This window comes from Drosophila gunungcola, assembly GCF_025200985.1.
Source record: "Drosophila gunungcola strain Sukarami chromosome X unlocalized genomic scaffold, Dgunungcola_SK_2 000049F, whole genome shotgun sequence".
Taxonomy (NCBI): Eukaryota; Metazoa; Arthropoda; class Insecta; order Diptera; family Drosophilidae; genus Drosophila; species Drosophila gunungcola.
In genome coordinates, this window is record NW_026453193.1 from 387,563 (window position 1) to 412,341 (window position 24,779).

A 24,779-nucleotide genomic window follows, 5' to 3' on the forward strand; every position below is an offset into this window, starting at 1 on the left:
ATATATAACAGATAAATGCATAGAAATTCTATTAAAACAAATAGGGCAAATTTGACGACTAGGCAAAAATGGAAGCATGTTTTGATTACTTAGGATCTTCTTTCGAGGCAATTTTTTGTTGCTTTTTATTAATGTTGCGCTCTTGATTAAATTGTTTGCCCTGGCACATTAGCATTCTGAAAGTGGCAGCCGTGGCTCAGTGTGGTTGTGGTGGTTCATGGTTTCATGGTTTCATTCTGGAGTGGAGCTGAGTGGATTCGTGTACCCGAAGATTAGCCCGTCGAGGGCGCATTAGGCCAAAGAGTTGTCAACTTCTGTCCCCTGGGAGGTCGACTCGGCCTCCTGCTTCCTTTTCCGCTGCCTTTGTTTGCCCGAGTCGAGTTAATTAATGAAATCATGTACACACACACACACACCCTGACAGGCGGACACTGTGACACCCCGGCACACTCGCACACACACACAGCACGGACATGGGCAATCCCGGCTAATTGTCATTGCTTATTTCCCTTTTGCCACCACAAAGGCGCAATAAACACAAACAAAAGTTGCCCCTGTGTGTGTGTGTGTGGGTGTGTGTGCGAGTGTGTCTGCCTGAGCGACAGCTCCATTCAACTGCAAAAGAAAAAATGTTGAAACCACAATCTCAACATTCACTAAAAATTGTCTCCCTTAACGGCGCGTTTTATAGCAGAAAGGCAAGCTTAAGATTTACGACACTTTCAAAAAAATTTTTAATTTTCAATATTTTAAATTTAAAATTATTTTAAAATTCTTATAAATTGGAAGAATGAAATATTTATTATTGCACTCAGAAAAAAAATCTATCAAACCAAGTCTGTTATTAATAGGACTGCAGTTCATTAAATTAAATATTAAAGAATTCAAGTACCTTATAAGACTAAAATAATCATTCTTTCTTTTAAAATAATCTTTTCACGAAAGGAAATATTTCGATTTTTTTTGTCTGGATGTATAGTAGCTATTTTATAAAACTTAATCTATTAATATCATAAATTTTAGCAATAAAAGAAAGCATAAACAAAAGTTTAAAAATAAAACGAATGGGCATTTTAAATATATGCTTGCAAACTATAACTAAATCTTTCAGCCCTACTGCTGCGAAACGCACTGTCCTTGTACAGGGATTCTACCAATCGGATTTAAGACTCCTGATTTGATTAACCAAAACCCAAACTGGAAACTTTTGATGTCCCATTCGCATTCGCATTCACATTCCCATTCAGATTTCATTTCAATTCGCATTTCGCAAGAATCCAGTTCCGACCGCATGGATTCGCATGGACGTATGTAGAGCAAGGGAGAAGGGGAGGGGGGGTTGGACTTGCTAATTGCTAATTTTATTTAATTGAATCGGGCTTGTTGGTTCTTCTGGTCCTTGTCTTACGTATACGGATGCGAGTACGGATGTGATGTCGCTTGCGGTTGATCAAATACAGAGTACAAAAGCTGTCAAGGCGAGCGAAGCCCAACAAAGTATGCTACACATTTATCAATTACGCTTACGGCACGTGTCTATGTATATGTAGTTACTGTTACTGCACAAGTATGGCTGTGTTGTGTTTGTATGAGAAAGTGGTTGTGTGTGTGTGTAGGTGTGCAAGTGTGTAAGTATGTGTTTGCGGACTGCAGGACAAGCAGAGCCGGATTATGTTCATGTGTTTGTTAACAACTTGGCACGATTTGAATAAATCATCTTTGTTATGCTCCTTTTCGTTTTTTTCTCCGCTCTTAACTTTTATTTTACACGTGTCGGGGTGTCTTGCACTGAGCGAAAAAATGCGCTCTGAAGCCAGGCTTTAGCCTACGAAATTTAACTTGAGGTAATATATTACATTTATTTTTGATTTTTTCACAAACAAAAATCATTTTTTGGAAAAATCTAGTTTCGTATAAAATATTCATAGATAGATCATTACTTTACGATACAATTAAAAAATAATTAGCAACATAAACACAGTCAATATAAGATAGAAGACTTTAAAAAATGAGCATAGTTTCTGAACATGTTTAAATTGCTGATAAAAAATATTTACAATTTTCTAAAGTATTTATCACTGTCTAAAGACATTATTTATATTTTTTAGAAGAGAAGATTTTTGTAAGAGCGCAACATTTTTATAATTACTAAGCAAAACCTAATGAGCATATAATGTTTCTATGTTTAGATTGCTTTTCTTCGCTCAGTGCAGGTGTGGGTGTTCATTCTGTTAGTCTCTGTGTGGGTGTTCGGATCGAACTTACCGCTGGCTGGGACTTTTGCTGTCCGAGGAGTGGGCCGCACTGTTGTTGTCGTCATCGCGGACCATCTTGTGGTGCCGCTTGTGATAGCCACCGTCGCTGGGCCCGGGTCCCTGGCCGCCGGATCCGCCGCCGGCACCACCAACTCCGCCAGCACCGCCGCCACCTCCGCCGGAACTACTGGTGCCCGTGGGACTGATGACGTCCGTGTCGCTGTTGCAGTCGTGCACCTGACGGGCCACATCCTTGACAAACTTGCCCGCCTCGTTCTCGTGCTGTTCCATCTGCAAGGGAAGCCAGATTGCGGGGGATTAGTCGGAAATATTAATTGGGCTTATTACCGACACCCAAACTGGGCGTCTCATCAATCGCAATCGAGCGCATCTTAATTGCTAATTATGCAAATTCGCCCCGAAACAGGGTTAAATGTCAGTGCTCTTGTACAGCGCCGGTCAAAATAGTACAAATATGAATGCCATCTCCTGTGATTAAATAAGTCTCAACAGTTTAAACACAAAAAAAGGAACAAACAAAATATATACCTCGATTTATGTATTTATTTACAAGTCACAAAAATAACTAAATTTATGTCGATAAAATGTGTTAACGAAAGAAAATGATGTATCCTAAGTGAAACTATTAGGAAGAAAAAAAGTAAAACAACAATAAAAATAAATGTTATGCCAAAAAAAAAAGTCAAAGGTAATTTACATTTTTAATGTTAATATAAAGTATCTGCCGAAATAAATCAAAGGTAAGTTTAAGTTTAAACGTTAAAGAAGTTACTCTTTACTATTAAAATAAATTTTTGTATATAAATAAAAACTAAGTATATTCTGTCAAGCAAGTTAAGCTCAGTCAAGATACAATTTAAATATTAAAAAAGTTTTTCTCTCCTATAAAAATAAGGGAAGATATTAACGAAAGTAAGAAAGAAAATGTAAGTAAATCAGAAACTTATTTTGTTTTATAAAAAGCAAGAAACTTTAACTGTATTCTGCTTCTGAGCGCTGCTTTAAATGCAGTTTTATATCGAAGATACAAACACAGGTAGACAACGGGCAGCATCATTCACATTAAACCAATTATAAAATTAAGCCTTTGTGCTATTATTCCGACCACAACCGTATATATGTATTTGCAGCACAATCGAAATTCGCATCTGAAACTGCATCTGGCATTGGGCCTTACCATTTTGCCCACGGTGAATTTAAAATCGGATGATGTTGACGATAATAATTAAACTTTGATTTGATTGCTTGTGACATGAAAACTTGGCCAACTCTGAGCCTGCAGGTGAGCCAGAGGTTTACGGGAAATGGGTGGGCGGCTGAGTGGGTGGTTGAGTGGGTGGTTGAGTAGGCGGCAAACTGGCGAGTTGGGAGATGGAAAAACAGCCATGGAATCTGAGAACTTTTGTCGAACGCATTTTAAAGTTTAAGTATTGCATTATTGATTCCAGAGGGAATCCGTTGAAAACAGAAACTGACTTTAAGTCAGAATGGTTTCTGATTATACGGCAACGGAAAATTAAATCTAAAAAAAGAAATACAGCACAACATAGCCTTCGAATACAGTATAACATTTATAAAGGTGATGTGGCAATCAATGCTTTAATTTGAAGGGCAAAGATTTATTCTTAAAATAATTTTTGGTTTGTCGTAAAAACTATAAATAAAATATTTTATCACAACGAATTCGTTATATCAAAATAATAAAAATATAACTTAGTCAATAATCTTCTTGAAAATGATAGATTTTGTGTATTCAATTTTATATAATCATCTCAATTATTATCCTTAATATTGAGAGTAAATTATCATAAACTACATTAAAATATTCAAACATAATGCGCATTGTGTTGTTATAAAATCAATGGGGATTAAAGGAAAACCAAAAAGTGGTCTAACAAAAGCAATTATTAAAATCGAATGCGTATAATATTTTCCAAAAAACAACAAAAATTATTCGAGTAAAATCACAGCAGTGCCCAAAATATTTCTCGAAAATCAATAGGAATTAGCAGAGACTAATCAGGACATCACAATTGCACCGCAATAAAATCAAAGCCCCTCAGTGTGAGATCACTTGTTAGCCAACAATCATTGTTAATTTAACGCCAATGGCCGAAAAATGGACGAAAGCAAGTTTCATTGGGGAATGTACTTCTATAAGTACTCGAGTGCCGCAAACTTGAAAGCTTCGATTTGACCATTGGGACAGATTGACGGTGTTCGTGCTCGTGTCCGTATTCCGTATTCCGTATCCATGAAATCCGTGTCCATGTCTGTATCCATGTTCATCCCGGACTTGTGTGTCCGTGACAAATCTGGCCAAATCCGTGGGAGGGTTTCAATTTGGCCACCGGTCTAAATAGGGGAACCGCATAACATATATACATATAATATATATCTGTCTATCGGGATTTGTTCGCCATTCCCACCAATTAGTTGACAAATCGTTTCGGTGCCAGAATAAGCTTCACTCGTGAGCCACCCATACATAGTACGTCTGCGGTCAAAATAATAGTGGTATTAGCATGCTTGTGTAAAATCAAAAGGCAATCATTGCCATGTCAAATATGTCATTTTCAGCATGGAAATATAAGTAGCGCAGAAATAATAATGGCAAAATTGTGCGATGGTTATTTACCGTGACTTTTTTATTAATTTATGGTCATTATTAAAATATTTCATTTAAGTAATATTAAAAGAAAATAAAAAGATTAAAGGTTATATATATTTTAAGATTGTTTCTTTTCTTTTATTCTTTTCAAAAAGCGAAATTTGTAGCGTTAAAATAAAAACAAAACCGAAATAATAATGGCATAATTAAGTTTTTCGAATTTACCGTAATTTGTTTATGAAATTATTATTATTTAAATGTGTTAAACTAATCAAATTATTTTATTCAGGTATTATAACAATAAATATAATTCAATGCTGTTATTATTTCCATGTTTTCTATTTTAATATTTTTTTTTGTATTTATTTATATGTCAGTTATTGGTGAAAGAGCTTCTGCTAACATCCTTCCATTCCTTTCTTTTTTTTAGCAAGTGTCGACATTTCACAATTGAAACCTAGTCAAAAGTTTAACTTATGCCAGCTGTCAATGAAAACGAATAACTATTTAAATAATGCTTTAAGGCAGCACTAAACGAGTAACTTTTTAAATAATGCTTTTAGGCAGCACTATCAGCGGTGACCCCAACTGTATATTTAGAGCTCCGATCCCGAAGCATGCCACCAGCAGCTGCCGCCCGTGGACATGGCAATTAAGTGCGCCACAAAACTTGATTGGAATTTATTGTGGTTCTGGGCCCGGAGTCCGCTGTTGGTTGCTGTTCGTTTTCAGAGTCGAGCTGTTAGGCTCCCATCCATAAATGGCTCTGCCCGAAACTATGACGGGATAAAAAGTGAAGTGGAGTCCTCCATCAACGTTTTAATTAGCCAATGACAAATCGGATATGTTGCCAATTTCCTGCACCTATTGTTCTGTCGAGTGTACATATAGACGGCGAGTAACCGACTTTTTATGACTGAGTCTTGATATTCTTTAATGGCTTTTATATTATTTTACCCCTGACAGCGAGTGCTAACTTGTGCGTCGTTTAAGCGATGAGCTGGGCAAAACTATTCGGACCGAGCTTTCAAAACTAATTTAATAACTTTTAGCCAGTTTGGAAATTTTAATGAATATTTATTCTGATCTAGGGTTCGCTTTAATGTTTTTTGTTTTTTTTTTGGTTTTATTTCAGGTAACTAGTTTAACGAAGTTCCCATTGAGAAGTAGTTTAATATTATGTGGACAATGCTGACGAAAATAAGTTAACCAGCTCATGGAAGTTTCAATTTCAAACTATATTAAAACTTATTCCTGAATGGTTTAAAGTCAATAAACATTATATTTAAAGGGAATTAAGGAATGAATTTAAGCTTTAAAATAAACGATAACTTTGATACAGCTTGTGGGGACTATAAAAAAAGCTGGGCTGCATTTAATGGTCATTTTCTCAAATGGATTTTCGATATTTATTTGGAAGCTGCTTCTGGCTACGATTTTAAGCATTGGCCATAGCCTTAATTCCTTTCGATATGCCCATGTTTTCGCTGCCCTTCGCCAGCAATATCGTTAAAATGTAACTACCATGGCCGGACATAATAGTAAAACTCATAATCAAAAATGTTTAAATTTTATGCCATTGTTTGTCACACAGCATTAATGAGCATAAAGGAAAAAAGGGAGGAGATTGGAGGAAATAAATAAAACTAGAAGGACACTTAAGGGGACTAGTGCAGTAATAATAAGTTTTGTACTTGTGGCACTAAGGATGCCAGCCAAATAAATAATTACACAGAAACCATAGCAGGGCTACACTTAAATAATATTGTAAGTATTCCGCAATCATTAATTATTTAATTAACACAAAGTCGTTTCATTGTTATTGAATTTAATTTTGACGAATAAACCGTTTTATGAAATTTGATCAATTGTTAATAAATACTACCTTCTAAAAAATGTATATACTTACATTATTTTTAAACAAATTAAAAAATCATACAAAAATATTTCCCTAAGGTCGAACTTTATAAGTAACTGGCTTCAAGAAGATAATATAATATTGTTTTTAGGCAGAGATTTTGTAAATATATATTCCAAATGGATGTCAATATATCTATGTAATATAATATCGCGATTTCTATAAGTTTTGTAATTCTAAGAAGTAGTTAAAAAAACGTATAAAATAATATAATTAATTGATAATATAAGGTACATTGTTTATAAAAGATTATAATATAAAATACAAGGAGTTATAAAAGATTGAAATGAAGAAAGAAATCACTAGGTTTGTAAATCCCTTGTAAATTTGTCTAAAAGTAAGCAATAAACCACTTCCTTAATCGAAAGTTCGAAGGTTTTATTGCGAAAGACAAAGTTCCTATTATTTTTGTTGGATAACATTTTGAGGAAATGAACAGAGATCGGTTTTTTAACCGAAGTACCATTTTCCGCTGTGTAATGAGGAAAAACGTAAGAGAAACGTGGCCGGCAAAAAGTGACACAGATTGTCCTTCTGGGAAACGGCATCGCAATCGGAGCGGACATGGATATGAAAGAGGGGTGGTCGGTGGGGGCTAAAGGGGCGCTAAAGGGGGGCCAAAGGGGGCGTGGACTCACCGTATATAGGCCCGTTGCAGTGGCCCCCGACGACGAGGAGGATGCCGCTGCCGCTCCAGTGCTGCCGTAGTTGAGCTGTGAGTGATAGCCGCTGGAGAGGATCTTCTTGTGTGCGGATGCATGCGCCCGATACGCGCTCACGCTCAGTTTCATCCTGACATTCACGCAACCAACCAGCCCGCCCGCCGCCCACGCCTGCGATACGAGGGCGTGGTCCTGTCCGTGCGGATGTTGCTCCTGCACCTATCTCTGTTTCTGTTTCTATTTCGGTTTTTGTTTCTGTTTCTGTTTCTGTATGTCTATGTCTCTGTTTTTGTTTCTGTTTCTGTGTCTGTGTACGTGTGAGTTGGCGAAGGCGTTTCCGTGGGCGTGGCTGCTTCACTTTACCACTGATGATGTTGCTGCTGATGTTGCAGCTTGTTTTGCTGCCACTACTGCTGTTTTTGTCGCTTGTATTGCTGTTGTGGCAGCAGCTTTAATAGCTGTTGCAGATGTTGCTGCTGTTTCTCCAGTTGTTGCAGCTTATTCTGCTGTTTTTTTGTTATTGCTATATTTTTGTATTGCCTTGACTAATGTAGCTCCTGCAATTATTGCCAATGTTTCTTTTTCATTTGTTACTGATGTTATTTACACTTCAATTGCTGCTGTTTGTTAAGTTTGTGCTGGTGTTGTTTATGTTGCTGCTGTTGTCGCTTTTTTTTTACTTTTGACCTTGGTCTAGCTAGTGTGGTGTTGCTCGTGGTTCCTGATATTGCTGTTGCCTATTTAGCTGCTGTTGCTGCTGATGGGTTTCCTATTGATGTTGCTTCTACTGCTCTTGTTCTTTCTTCCAGCTGTTTCTGTTTGCATTCAAGATGTAGTAGCTTATTAAAGTATTGCTGCTGCTTTGCTTTCAACTATTGATGTTGCTGCAGCTGCAGCTGCAATTGTTGCTGCGTGTTGCTGTAGACGTTGCTGTCGATGCTGGTATTTCTTCTACTATTGTTACTACTTCTAATGTTTCTCCTTCTGCTGCTGCTGCTGCTCGCCAGCTATTGTTGTTTCGCTCCTTTCGCTGTTTTTGTTACTTTGGCAGCTGCTTTTGTTGCCGTTGTCGCTTTCAAGTTGCGTTGAATTGGGCTTAATTGAGTGCCCACAGGCGTCGTCTGACGATGACGACAAGGACGACAACGAGGGCGACACCGCTTTAAGGGGGCGTGGCAGTAGGAGAATGAGAATGGGGGTTCAGTTCAGGCAATGTCGACACCGAAACACAAAGCAAACTTTTTATTGCCGCCTTCGGTGGCGTTGCTATTGCTGTTGCTGTTGGTGATGCTGTTGCTGTTGCTGTAGCTGTTATATTCGTTTCTGTTTCAGTTTCTGTTCGTGATGCGAGACAAAGACAAAGGTCCCGGCGATGATGGACTGGTGGCCAGGATCCCTGAAATTCGGGGGTCCTTGGCGGGGACCGCTGCTCAGTTTTAGTTGGCCATAAACGATGAAGCTGCCATTGAGGCATGTAGCTGGCTTTTTGTGTCTCTGACTTTGTGTGTGTGTGTGTCTTTGGGGTCCTTTTTCACTGTCTGCGTGTGCCTATGCTTGTGTTTGGGTTGGGTTTGGGTTTTTCCAGGGGGCGTGGCTGCAGTACCGTTGTCAAGCTCTCTGGAGGATCCTTGCCTATGCTCGCTTTTAATTGTTTGTAATTTGGTTTTTAGTGCTCTACGGTGGCTTGTTGTTGTAGCTTTTGTTCTTCTTGTTTTAGTTGTTCTTGTTGTTGCTGTTGCTGTTGCTATTATTGTTTTTTTGTAGTTGTTGTAGTTGCTGCTGTAGTTGCTTTGGTGTTATTGTTGTTAAGGCCTCATGTCACTTTAGTTACAAGTATCTGTAGCTGCCGCTGTCGTATCCGCTGGTAGTCGCTGCTGTTGTTGCCTGCAGGCAAGGAGAACAAGGGAAACATTTAGTCAAGTAAACATTAAAGTGGAAATTAATTAAAATGTCCAACAATTTAGTTGCACAGCAACAACACTACACAGCGCACGCAATCACACACACACGCACACACAAACGCACATCATTGAGTGTTTCGCACCAGAACGATTTAGTTTTCACCGAATTCCAAGAGCCAAAAGTCGTTTAAAGGGCAACCACAGCTTTCCCATCGGTATTTGCAAACAGCACACAATTACACGCAGAAAAATACGTATCAAGTATACAACATCGTAGTAACAAATATGTTTTTTACGTGTACTATAACTTTAATTCACTGCAATAAAAGTCTAGCTCTAATCAGGGATTGAAAATAATTGTAATATATAATGTAAATATAATAAAAAAAAATCATGAGTCCTCTTAAAATATAAATCTTAATTTACACTTATTGATTTACATTTCTTAAATGAAGCACACAAAGTTAAAGACAGATAAATAATTAGAAATTCAATACATACAAAGTTAACAAAACAATAAAATATTTTTTGCACTGATTTAACAACTAAAGAGAACTGTATACATATCCCAACTCATGATTGATTCAGATTTGCTTTTCCTAGTCAATATTTTCTCAGTGCAATCGTATTTTTATCCCTCTCGCACACTCTGCACTGTCTTGTTTATATTGCAATTCAAATTAATATTGTTGAAGCTGGGCAAACACTCGAACACACTGCCCCATTTGCAGTGAAATACAAAACTTTGCGCCCGCTAGTCAAGGGTAGCGGGTGCCAAAAAGGGGGTGGTAAAAGATGAGAGTGGTGCCAAAAGTGGAGGGGGGTAAAAGTACAAAAAAAGAAAGAAAAGAGGTGGTGACTAGCGCAGGTGAGTTTGTTTGGGTCAGCACAAAGTTCATTAACTTTGCGGCAAGTTTGATTTGTGCGTAATTGAACCTTTTCGCACGGACAAGTTGTTTAACTAGAGGCCACCGTGATTGATGGCCAATGATTGACGGGTCAGTCGACAGAGCCAGTGAATTACCTTATTAATGATAGCTACTTGACCAGAATGCATCATGCTGATTAGCTTTAGATCAGTTTCAATTACAAGTCACTTACGATTGCAATTACTATCTCAAATTTATTAATCCGTAATTCGCAAAACTATAAAATAAATGTTATATATGAATGTTATGTATAAATAAATTTTGTTTGTATCTAATCAGTTGAAAAATAAATGTTCACTGATAAATAAATAATAAATAATTTTGAAATGAAAATGCACTTAAAATAAAAGAACGTCTGCTTTTCAATGTGTTATTAAACAGCTCAAAACAACAAAAAAAAAGCTATCAATCAAATGCTTAACTAAGATCTCAATCGCAAACCGTTGAATATTCATAGGCTCGGCAATTGTTTTGCCACAATTTTCTAATGAATTACAATCTCTGACCAAATCGAGCGCAAAGTAATCGTCATTCGATATTCAGCTGTTGAATCGCCCCCGAAAACCACAAATTCTTGATCCAAATCAGGCGCATCGCCATCATTAGGCCATCAATCGGAAAGCATCGACCACTCAGCAACGCACTTGTTCATTCGTTTGCCAAACTCAAACTCAAACTCAAACTCAAACTCAAACACTCAACATTCACTTAGCATTCACTTGGCATTCACTCGGTATTCATTTATGCCCCTCGGAAACGGATTTATTACGCCCATCGATGGATCAAGGAATTTTTATTTTTTTTTATTAAACCAAAAGACCGAATTTTTGGCGAACAGGGAATTTCATGTCTGCAAGAGACTGTAAACATGTCGCAAATGTAAATCAAAAGTATGAGCAAATCGCCGCGGGACCCAGATATTGTTGGCCGATTTCCGGGGATTTTCATTTTTCAGCATGGTGAGTGGGGGGGGGAGGAGTTTCCTTGGAAAAGTATCTTAAAGCCAGAAACTGGTTTTGCGGACAGGATACGGCGATTGGCCATTAAACTCGAGCAATTACATCGCTGAAACCATGGAGCCAAAGGCAAATATTCAATAAGGACTGTAAACTAAATAAACGATGATGGAGAAAGAGGCTTCTGACTTGACGGAGGCTTTTACACTCACAAAAATAAATGCATCCCTTGATATCAAATTTAAAGAAGATCAATTTATGATCTGTTTATTAACTAAACATTTAACATTCTTACTTGATTTAGGGAAAAACCTTTTGAATATGAGTCCAGTCAATACACAATATTGGAACCCAATTAATAAATTTGTAAATGTCCAAAAGTAAGTCATTTGGTTGAAAAAGTAATGATAAACACCTATGGTAATTTGCCATTACCAAAAAAAAGTTTTAGAAAGGTCTTGCCAAGAGAATTAATTAAAAAAAAAAACCAACAGACTTTTTATTATTTATACATTTATATAAAAACAAAACCAACTTATAAAATTAAAATATTTATATAAACAAAAACATAAATATATAAAAACCAATCGCTTAAAATATGAATAGTATAAAATGTCAGCTTGATAGTAAGGGTCTTAATATAACTGAAAATATATTTTTTCCAGTGCCCTCGCAGGCTCTTAATTCATCTCGATGAGTCGATGGATTGCACCTGTTGGCATCTTATATACACAACGATGGCACATAAAATGTAATTATAAAGCATTCAAACATCCGCAAAGGGACGTAAAGGACGAAACTCAGGGAGGGTCAAAGAGGGGGTTCAGAGGTCGGGGAGGTGAAAACAAAGTAAGAGACTTAACACTTTGTGCGAACGCCTAACCAGCTTAAGCAGCCCCAGGAAGGCAAAGGAGCCACTGCAAGTTTTATGAGTTTTTGCCTGGTCAGGCAAACAACAACTCCCTGCGCTCCATGGCCTATATATACAGGAACATATATATATATATATATATATATATATAGCAGCAGCTATAGCTATATATATTTGCCCATTTTCCTACATAAAACTCAATGAAGCATCCACTGACTGTCGGGAAGATAAAAAAGAAAGAAACTGGCAGCGGCTGCTGCTGATGTGGCTCCTTCCCTTTCGGCGCCCCTGCCGATTTCAATTTCAAAATGTACGCTCCATTGGGCAGTGAAGACACCACCCACCCCCCCCCCCCCCCCCCCCCCCCCCCCCCCCCCCCCCCCCCCCCCCCCCCCCCCCCCCCCCCCCCCCCCCCCCCTCCTCCTCCTTCCCTTAAACACCCTTGAAGCACCCCATCCCCATCCCTGGAGGCCACAAGCACACACAAAAAGTGACATTAAAAAATGGTAGCCACTTGTCAGGCCAAACGAACAAAGGGGGGAATCTGAATATTTATCAAAAACTTATCGAGGAACGCGTTGCTATCGCAGCGGGGCCACGCGGCGTATGCGTTATGTAAAACTCATGCTTAAAACCCCGGCGAAAAATCAACAAACAACAGGCAACACATTTTGATTGCTTTTTCGGTGGTTAATTAAAGGACACGTGTGCCGATCCGACATTAAATGCATGACAGTTTCTATTTCTGTTCATTTTTTTTTTTACCTAGGCGCCGGCTAGGGAATTTAAATTCTGAGCCATGGTTGTTTGATGGACAAATATGGGTGTGTACGTACAGCTGCGACCACGATTACTATTAAATTATTTAATGAAAAAATGGAATTTATTTTTAAAAACCATTTCAAAGCATATGTGTATTATTTTCAATGTTGTTATTTATAGGAATTGAATGTTTTTATTTTATTAATTATAAACCTTTATAAAAATTCGTTTTGATTGAAAAAAAAATGATTTCATGGAAAACAACTAATTCAAGACTCAACACTTTTCTAATAAATTTAAAAGCCAATTTTTTCATAGTTTTATTCTTGTTTAATGCTCTCAGAAAAGAACCGAAAATATAAACAATGGACAAACCATATACGAGATATGTTGTAGTTAGATGTGTATCTAAATAGGGCATCGATAAATCTCTCCGAAAAATGCTCTGTGCTCGCTTGACCCACATTTCGCTTGAAACTTGTTTTATTTTTCTTTACTCGTGCCAACTACGATTTCAGTTAGGTAAGAAACTCGCCCAGATTGTGCTTTGTTCTTTTATTTATCTTACATTTTCCTTCGTCTAGTTTTTTTTTCTTTGGTGCGTGGTCCTTTTCGCAGTTTTCTTTTCGTTTTGTTAAGCAATCCCTTATCAACGATTATGTCAAATGTTTGGCCACTAAGTAGCCAAACTGATGTCCACCAGGCTCGTCCTTTTGTCGTTTGTCCTTTTTTTTTCGGGGCTCTGTCTTGAGACCGCAGAACAAGGAGCAAACAGGGGCCGTCTATGTTATGAATATGAAGTTTTGTGTGGTTGTGCGCAGCCAAATGTTGCCATCTCCATGCATATAGCCGGACTTAAGTGATTTCGGGGGGTGGGGGTGAATGTTGGGGATTCGGAGTAGGTCAAGCAGCTGCTGCTGCTGTTCCGTCCATCCGTCCGTCCGTACGTCCATCCATCCGTCCGTCTCCCCGAAAAAGCAAGCTCATGTAAATTTTGTAAACTGAGCCGCAGCATAAATTAGGATGAGACCGGATTTGCATGAAAGAGCATTACCGCAGTGCCATGGATGAGTCCTCGTCCTCCCCAATAACATTTCGCCATCCCAGTCTTCGGGTAAAATTCCCAATGGTGTGGCGACTACGTGCTACCCACCTGATAATGTGATTAATGTCGGTTGTGTTTGAACAACACAACATAGCAAACACCCATTAAAATACGCAATTTTGATAGCTGTAAGCAAACATTATGCACAAAACATATTGCCCACTAGGTTATTGTTTGTCAGATCAAATATACAAATTATTGCGCAATTCACACAGTTTGGCTGACAAAAAACTACCAATATCAACCGTTTTTTTTTTTTTTTTTTGCAAAACACACAACTATTCTTTTTATATTTTTAAGCGCACAGCTTTTTTGTGCAATTTGTGGGGACCGGAATGCACAAGTAAAATAAGAGCTTAAATCCACAATGATACGCAATTACTCTGACAGAGCTATAAAAAAAACCCAATATGTTATTGTATATTTACTGAACAAATTGCTCAGATTGCGTTTGTTTAAGCTGGGAATAAAAATGCATGATATGCAAGCCAGTGTGCAGAACTAATGGCCAATTTATGTTTTTTTTTTTTTTTTTTTGTATTTTCAGTTCTGCCAGTAAAGTGCCTTTTTTTTTAATTTGAGACAGGATGCGAGACAGAAAAATATGCATAGCAAGAATATCAAATGCAGACGAAAATACAAAAAAAAGGAGCACCAAATGGAAACTTGAAAAGAAAATGAAAATCAATTTAAAGAAACTTTCAATAAAAGATTGCAAAAAGCATAATGGTAGCAGCAGAATTTGAAAATCTTCAATTTTCTTATAAAATGCACACAATTGGGATCAATAATATAGCTAGATTATATCTCTGATAGCATAATCGTCACTGGATCAAAGCTACCCCGATAAACAGGCCGTTTGAGGTGGGCTTTTCGGTTATACGTTTTGGCTTTCAGGCAGCTCGTTACGTGGATTGCCTCATGCATAAACATGACACTCAGTCAACGCCAGCGAAAGGCCTACCTTCGCACTCATCCACATCCACATCCACATCCACAGCCCACCATCACCAACACCATCACCATCAGCATCACCATCCCATCAACCATTCCCGGGATGAAGCAATTTGTGCCTCCGTGATTTTGTATCAATTGCTTGGGGTTGCCACGGGGGAATTGCTCATACGCCGAGTAAGCCGGCAGCGTAATAAATTCTTTGGGAGCTGTGGCACCTCTTAAACCGATTTATTTATCGCCAATGCTAAAACCAAAAACCCTTGCCAGCCAGCAGACACACTCACAATAATAAGGTCATATATCAGCCGGGCCGGGAAGACGTCTTCCTGTTTGTCTTCGATTCGAATCGGGGATTGCCTGCCGTTGATTTATATAACCACCACCACATGGGGAGGGGGGGACGGTGGGGCCGGAACCCTTTGGAGACTATGCAAATAGGCCGACGAGAAGAACCCTGCGAGGAGCTGCGTGAAATTCAATTAAAAGAAAACTGTTTTCCCTGTGAAAGGAGCAACGCAATTACGACGGGTGGCAGGAGGAGAACTCGGCCACCAGCCTCGAAAGCCTGCACAAACCGTAACCGAAAGAAATAAAATTATTAAGCCACACACAAACACACGGCGAGCGAAGCGGAGTGAATTAAGTGAGCTCTGGGGAAATGAGGGCACACATCACGGACGCGGGATCCTCCTGCATGAAACATGATGCAATGAACGCAATCACCAGGCATTATCACATTCCCACCCCCGCGTTGGCAAAGTGAAAAATCAGTCGCAGAGACGTTGAATTTTTAATGCACTTTGGCTCTCGATTTTTGTGGCTGACTCCTGGCATCATCCTGCCATCGGATGACTGGCTCTGCGATGGCACTTCGAGTGCGCCACTTGCTTACGTAATCAGAACGAAACTCCTCGGAGTTCTTCGCTTTGTTATGGCCACCTGTGCCTGCGGTGGCTGCTTAGCCTAGTTAGCATTCGAATGGCTCCACCCGGCGTATACGTAATGCGGCGCTTTTCTTAGCAAATTGCTGTGCGGGCCACCGGGCGTATGTGGTATGCAGTGTGTATGAAACATATAAAGATCCAAATTGCCAGACATAAATTTCGCACGAACCGTATTTAGGTCCTTTAAATTCCCATACCCAAAGACATTTTCCTGGAATTCATTTGCTCTGTCTTTAATTAAAATAATATGATTGTATTTTCATTAGGCACTGAGCCATTCCCGCATTTCTACGGAACTGCTCTCAAATGCGTAAAGGAACGACCATTTCCTGGAATGCGTTCCCACCCCAACACATGGTCTGCCTTAAATAGAATTATGAAGGCTTTCTCTTCGAAAGTGTTGGCCAGCAATGTTCGCAGGAAAATGGCCAGAACTGCATTTCCCCAGAAAAATGTCAAGGCTCTGGTTAATTCTTTGATAGTTACATTACATGTTTCAACATTAATCTACTCTCCACAAAGCTTGGTATATATTGTTTCTTACATTAAGTACTTGCTTCTATTATAAGACAAATACCTTATGTATAAAAATCGTATTAGTTGTCTTAATCAGTCCTTCAGTGAACATAATTATTTTTGTTTTGCTAATTGTAGGCAGTGTTTTCGAAAAAATTCCTCAATATCTTGAACGTTTACCAGCTTATGTCATTCCACTGCGAGTGATTCATGGTTTCAATCAGAAATCCTTCGCTGATTCCTTCCGCCAAATGTAGTGTCTAAGAGTTCTCTATCGAACTGGAATGGATGGTGGCAACCGCTGCAATTACCTATCGTCGAGTGGGTGGTGATGCTGATTTAAGAACCTCCACCCTTCCGCCCACAGGCCTTGCTCTAAATGTGCGCTGGCTTGTCGACTGCTTATTCCCGCCTGGCTCAACAATTTTTCAATGTCGCCGCTGTTTTCTGGCGCTTTTGCTCCTGCTCCTTCTGCTGCTTTTTGCCACCTTGCCACGGTTTGAAAAATTGAAAAACGTTTTAATGGCAGCGCCAATGGAAATTAATGGCCGTTCTACTGTTGGTGGCTGCCAGTTGGCGGGCGTTTAATTTTGCTCAATCGCTTCCAAACGCCGTATTACGCATACGCCGCGTGTCCGGGCCGAGTTAATGCAATGCAACGGGCGGGGTGCGAAATTGGCCTGAATTGGCTTAACACTGCAAAGGCCGGGATAATATAACATTCCCACTGGATCTGTCGCTTCGATAACGATAAATTACGAAAGGGAATCGCAATCTTTTTCAATCCATTTCATGGTATGCAACTCAAATAAAGGTAAATTAAAACTGGCAAAAAAAAATACGTATAATATTCATACCTTTTTATTTGGACAACAAATAGTTATAAATAAAAAAAAAATCCAGCCTTTGTTTATTTAGGCAAAAATCACTTTAAATCACAATAAACAAATATAACAAAAAGTATCTTCATTATCGAATTTGAAAAGCCAAATATTGGCATTTGCTTCAATATTTTCCAGTAATTAAAATCAATTAAATCAACCAATTTAAAGACAAATAGGTTATGAATGCAACTTTAAACTTGCAAATAGATCCTTATGACTAAATTTCATTCCATAATGTTAGCTTGTTTAATAAAATTTTATAAATTATTCCAGAGAAATGTACAAAAGTCGAAATGAAAGTTTACTTTCAACGCATGAAGTACAATTTAAATCCTTTTATTTATTGAAAAGCTTTATTTAATATTCCGGAGCCCTGTTCAAAATGTCTAAATGAATAAAACGAAATGTGGGAAAAATGTAAAACCAAGGACGTTTACAAAAAGTGACCTATAAAATATGCTTGTATGAAACTGTGTGTCTATCGTTAGCGAAATACTATTTTAAAGCCAATTGATTTTTCATCCTGTTCGGCCAACAAAACAAACGCATAAATAAGTTATTGACAAGTGCCGCTACGATTGGCTCCGCACATTGAGAATTTTGTTAATCCAATCGCAATCCCAAGTACAATGGCATCCTAACATCCGCCCGTCACTTTTGCTTTTACTCAGCCCGTTTCCTGTGCTCCATTTTTATTTTTATTTTCATTTTTATTTCGATTTCCATATCCATATCCACATCCACATCCATACCCTCCATCCACTTTTGTTCACACCGACACACTTCATTGGATTGGCCCCTTAATGCCTTTGCACTTAATTACACCCCTCAGCCAGAAAGTCGGCGAAAGTCGGCGAAAGGCGGCATAATTATTTAACGCCTCGCATCAATCAACTTTTGTCTGGCTGTGAAGTGTGGGTTAATTAGCTTAAATATTTAATTGGGCCAAATAAAACCTGGCGTGTGGGGTGGTGAAGGTATGCAAGGAGCATATTTTCGCACCCACAGAAAGCGGCACGCACACACATAATTGGCATCAACTCGTTCGGTGGCCCAATCCTCAATCCTCAATCCTCATTCCCATTCCCATTCCCATTACCCGTTCTTCCGACTCGTCCTCCGCCTGTCAATTCAAATTCAAATGATGAACGTTGAGCAGTCGTGGGGAAAGGGAGGGGAGGGGGTGCTATTAGGATGGGGGCTGGGACGGTGAACATTGAACGGTGGGCGGGGCTGGGTCGCAGTTAGTCAGTCAGGACCAGGACCCCCGCATGTGCGTCAAATTACTTCCGCTGGATTTCAATTTGTTGTTAAGGCTGGCGACACAACATGCACAAGAAGAAAAAAAAAAACACTCGATTTCAACCATCCTTAAGTTAAGTTAAGTTTTAAATAGAAATTTTCCCTGATATGCTTTATTGGCATTATAATATTTCCATTGTTCTTTATTTGCATATTTTGCAATGGAAAGCTAATAATACTATTATAAGTTATAATTTTTAACCTTCAGCTGATAACTTTATTTTATTTTAGCAATTTTAAAACTTTTTTTATTTAAACATTTTTTTTCCCAAGAAATTATGATTTTGTATTACACAACCAAAGTGTTTGTTTTTGTATTGTTTATTAATTTCTTAATGATTTATTGTTTAATGACAACCAATGAATGGCTATTAGATTGCAAGTATGTGCATGCATACTTTAAGCTAACCAAAAGTAGATACAACTGTTTATTAAAAGCTCTTTGATTGGAAAATTATTATATGATGACATTAAATATTCTAAGTACATTAAAATAAGTTTTAATTAAACTTCATTATGATTGATTCTGACTCTTTTACTTCTTATTTTAGGAAATTTTCAATTAAATATTACTCCCGATATTTAAATAAATTGTTTCTTGCATTTAATTTCAATATAAGAGAAATGTATATAATATTAATGTTATTTTTCCCTGTGCAGTGAGAGAAAAAAGGTAGCCAGCTCAGAAAAGGACTCAGCTGGCTGAGCTTGTTTCCATCAAATAGCACACGCACTCACACACACGCACTTACACACACGCACACACACACACACAATTACGCGAATGACAGGAAAAGTGAGCACAATGCGCATAAAAGCGTAAAAAGCAACTGAGACGAAGGCAAAGTGCCGCAGCAGGAAGCTAAAATGTGTATGCAATGAGCGAGGCGGAGAGAAATGGAAAAATTATAAAATACGCACACACACATTCGCGCGACGGGGAGATGAATGCCAATTAAGCCTACACTTGAACCCCAGCTTTGTCGAACGACGAAGGACATGGGACGCAGGACGAAGGACGCCGAATGAAAGGCGGAATGCCGCGCACGGCCGTCCTTACTGGCAATCAACAAAAGACGCTCGTCGAAATAATAAATGCGTTAAAAAAGGCAAAAACACACAGACACCAAAACATATAGTACCCAACACGCATGCATACACTTATATTTATTTGTGCACACAAAAAAAAAATCACTGAAAAAAATGGGTATAACCTTATATATATTTTTCGTTGCATACTTCTTGAAACCTTTTTTAGTGATTTGTATGGCACCCCCGAATCTCATGTTTGAGTTCTAAAAATGGATTTCATATTTTAAATGCAAAATTCTTTAAAAAACTTTAAGCTTTGTAAAATCTCATCAAAAATGCACAAAAAGCTTTGAGCATCTTCAAGAAATTTGTTTGCAGCATCACAAAATATTTCTTTGCTATTATACATATTATAAAGCTTATTAAAATGACTAAATATATGCTTAATAAAGTTCTTAAAGTGATCAATAGAAACTGAATACTTTTAAAGCATATATTCTTTAAATTTCACGCCCCTTTTAACATCCCAAGATTGGGTTCATTTTGAAGTGAATTTAGAGACCATCGATCATTATTTAGGACCGATTTTTTCCGTGTACAAGCATCCTGACAAGCTTACATGTGTAGGTTTTGTGTAAAATAAAAGAGCACAGTGCAGGGGCGTGACGAAGTGGGGCTGAAGGTGCCTCGCAAGGGGAAACAGGGTGCGGGGGCTCGAGCAGAGAACAAGCCAACTCAAGTCAAGCCGAGGCGCAAACACAAAAAGGGAAATTGTAATAAAAATAATTGACAACTATTTGACATGCCTCATGTCCGCACACACGCAAAGGCCATGCAAACACCCCAAAAAAAAAACAGTCTGTGTGTGTGGGGGGGGAGGCGGTTTATTGGGTGTGCTCATGTGTGCTTTTTTTCATGGACGCCGCTGTGTCCCTGGTGTGCATTTACAGGGGCTTCTTCAAGTCATTTGGCTGCGACGGTTTCCTTCAACTCATACCCTAGAGTGGGCCATACTTTGGGTATATAAAGATGATATTTCATCGGAAGCTAATTGATGGATGCTTCCGCATTGTCGTGTTTTTTCTTCAACATTTCAAAGCAATCTGAAGCTTTTACATTGTGATTTAAGGACACAAAAAAAGATCACTATATATTTATTTATCAACACAAATTTGATATGATTGAGACTTCCACAAATCAGCATGCGTGTTTACGTTTAAAGTGATACTACATTTTAAATGGTCAACTATTGTTTGCTTGCTCAGGTAGGGAATTTTTCAAACAGCAAATATAAATAAGACTATTAAAATAATGGGAAATGGTGCCTAATCGAAGGAACCCTTAAGTGGGCGCCTTATCTTGTAACAAATTAGGTAAAAGGTATCTAAAACTTTATTTTCTTACAAAACTATCTGTTATACTGTTAAAATATTTATTTGTACACCATAAAAATTAATTTCTGTTATAGTATTTAATGATGTTTTTAAATATTTTATTATTCTTTGAAATCCCACAAATTGTTAAATCATTAAAAAGTTGAAAAGCATAAATTGACTAACATTACTTTCAAAACTTTTCAAAACGATTGTTATAAATTTAAATTAAAACTTTAAGGGACTAAAAGCCCTGAAATAATTTATTTACTTTTCTACCTGTGGTACAATTACCCTTTTAAAAGTATAAAGGCAGTGTATCTTCAAGCGAGGAAGTTGGAAATAGTGAGCGGATGGGTCATCTTATTATAGTCTCTGACCCGAGTGCGAAATGTGTGTGTTTTGTGTGTTGTGTGTGTGTTTTGTGTGCAAGGGTCTGCAACCCTTTTAGGGCGAGTACCGTGATTGATTGCAGCTGCGCCGACTGAGGCATACAATCAATTTCTCGGCGGCAGCGTAATTAAATCAGACTTGTACAAAAAAGCATAAACCATCAAGATTCATTTTTGCATAACGCAGTAAGTTATGTTTGATGGATTCGTTCTCCGAGATGAAACAAAAAATACGGTAAGGTTGCTTGAGAAAGTAAGAGTGTGTGTTTGAGTATAGAACCCAATCAAAATGGAAATTAATGGTAAGGAGTGTCTGTTACACGGCGAGCCCGCCATTCGAATGGAACACGTTCCGGTTAATAGGCACGTACCACGCAGTAGCCAAGATGCGGCGATAAGGCTGGCTGGCAAATGAGTTAGTTGCCGATTTTGTTGGGACAGCGAACGGAACTGGTGGCTAGAAGTCAGTTCTTCAGTTCTCCAGTTCGCCAGTTCTCCAGTTCGCCAGTTCTAATGTTACCCAGTCACCTAGCCATCCAACCACCCAAAGGATCCAAAGGACCAAAGCAGGAAAAGAAGAGCAAATGAAGACGCTTCCATCCAGCTTAACGAAGGTAACAACGCTTTTTATGGTTCTCGGTATTTTGGCTTCACGGGTAATCGAAAGTAAAGGTAAACACCCAAAAAAAAAAAAAAAAACATGCTGGAAGTAAAATTCAAGTAAATGGGTAAAAAAAGTGGAGCTTAAGTGGGTGGTTTTCGGGGATGGAAAGAGCTTGTTACAGGTTTTATATTCAACACACATAGAGAAAAATAAAATAAGGGGGTAAAAATGTTAAAGGCATAGTAATAAATAAACTAATACGCCCGTATGGCGTACGAATTTGAATTGGGTGTGTTTAGTTAAAAAAAATTACAAATAACAAAAGTTAATTAAGAACTTTTTCAAAACATATCTACAATATTAATAATATGTAATTTGGTTAAAAGAAATTATTAACAATGACTAGATCCAAAAACCAATTATATGATTAAATAATTATAAATTATTGAATTCGAATTATATATTCCAGATATAAGCCTACTATACAATGCTGATACCAGCACATCTGGTTTCTGAAACATTAATTGTTTCCCATTTATTTCCTTACTACGTTCTATACTTTACCCCATTCAGTCTTCCATTATGTTCACTTGACAGCGAAAAAATCGCATTGTGAAAACATGCAGTGCTCAACTATTTTTTAAACGATCAAAACTCTTTTTTTCTCACATCGCCCGCGGGCTCTTTTACATTCTCGGCAGCGTAATAACATTTATAAATAATCTCTACAAAACCTTTTTCAACTTGGCATCCATTACGGACACATTTGCCCGGACTCAGGAATCCGCAGTCCACCAGTCCACACCAGACTCGTTCGCACGAGGACACAGATCCTGGCAGACCATAAAATCAAATCAACTGAAAAGTAACAAAAAACTTGGCCAACTAAATGCAATTTATGAAAAAGCACACACTATCGGTGTCGACCACTATGCGTGCATGTGTGTGTGTGTGCGAGTGTGTGTGAGTGGATGTATGGGAGTGTGTGAGTGACAGGGCTACAACGCAGTCACTCCCTACTGTCTGTGTGTATATTGTGCATGTGTGAGTGTTTCTGCCCTGAATGCATTTTCTGCGTTGGCAGCTCATCGTTGGGCACTGTAATTTCATTAGGGCAGTAGGACAAACGCACACGCCCACAGCTCACATACACACGTATAGACATAGTAAAAAAAATAAAGTGGAAAATTTGTAATCCAAAGTTCTCCCATATATAATGTTTTCATTCAAAATCATTTAAATTAGTCCCAAACAATTTCTTCATAAGCTAAATCATTATGACTCAATTCTTCTAGTCTTTTTTATTGTTTTATTCTTTATTAAATTACATTTTTTTTTTAAACTACTTTTTTTAAGCCTACTTTTTTAAATTTGTAGTCCAACAGTAGGCAATAAAATATTTTGATTTAAAAAAAGTAAAATAGGGTATACGATAAAGTATAGAACAATGTTTATATTATATTTTGAAAAAAGTTTAACTCATTTTTAAAAAGTCTACGGACTTACATGATTCATTCTTAAAATAAAGTTATCAAATACATTTATATACAAAGCGCAAATGGTCTTTGATAATTTTTTTATAAGCAATAGAAGTAGCTGCTCTATATTATTGGATTTTTAATTCTTCTTTTAAAATTTTTTTTTTTTTTAAAACCATATTTTTCAAAAAAAGCAAATGGAAATAGTAATATCAAAGAACACATGGCATTTCAGTTGTCAGCCATATTTCATAATCTCCGCTAACAACGTTTGTTCACCCTAATTTCGGATTTGCCTAAGGTCCGCCATCAAATTTAACAGCTTCTCTCATTGAGAATACAGATACTGTTTTCCATTAATATACAAAAATGGAATTTCTGATAGTTGGAAAGTGAAATTGTTATTCTAACAAAATTATATGTATATTATATAAGGACCGACGGTAATCCCACTTGAGAATAAACATGTTTGCTTTTCCCTCTGTGCACAAATGCATTTAAGTTGAGCATACATACACTAACAAAGTAAGAACGTGTTAAGAAGCTGAGCTGAAATTCAGTTCACTTTCACTTGGGGCTCAAGCCGGAAGCACACCCCCTCCCCTCCCCCTCCCCATCACCATCACACTCACCCTAAACCCACCCCCTTCTGCGAGTGCCATTCAATCAATAAAAAGGGAAATCTCCGCCCGGCGTGGCATAGTTTTTCATGCCAGCTGCGAATGCACGATGAAATCAAAAAGGCTTTAACAATACTTTTCGTCTTATGCGCGTACCATATTATGTAATTGTAGGGCTCACACACACACATACACACACGCAGAGAGTCCTGTGTGAGTTGTGTGCTTGTGTGGGGGAGAAACACTTCATTTCTTGGCATTTCCTTTTGGCATTCGCAGCATTAAGAGAGACGGAGAGTCGAACACACATGGTCTTCTAGGTTTTTATTATTATTGCTGTCACACACAAACACCCATACCAACGCATTCGTAGGGGAAGAGAGTCCCTTACACAGACACACATATACAAAGATGTCGTCTGCTTGCCATTGTCCTTCCACATAGTCGGCATCTTTAGCATTTTTCTTCTGCTCTCTCTCGGCGTCTCTTTCCTCGCGCTTTCTCCACTCGCTCTCTCCTTTCTCCCTCCTTCCTCTTATTCTTCTACTTCTTCTTCTTATTAGTGTGTGTGTGTGTGTCTTACTTTTGCCGCTTCTGCTTTGGTGTTTATTTTTGTGAACATTTCGAATGTGACTGGCCGAGTGTCATTTTATTCTCTTTCTCCCCCTCTTTTCCCCGCTTCATCC

General features: G+C 38.1%; 1 protein-coding gene across 1 annotated transcript in view; it reads right to left on the reverse strand.

Moving 5' to 3' along the window:
* The window catches only part of LOC128261022 (pneumococcal serine-rich repeat protein), a 51,987-nt gene that overhangs the window by 23,710 nt on the left and 3,498 nt on the right, over positions 1-24,779 (reverse strand). Inside the window, 2 exon segments of the mRNA XM_052994432.1 lie at positions 2,266-2,546; positions 7,444-9,351. Of these exon segments, the coding sequence (XP_052850392.1) occupies positions 2,266-2,546; positions 7,444-7,596 (434 nt within the window). The 5' untranslated portion in view covers positions 7,597-9,351.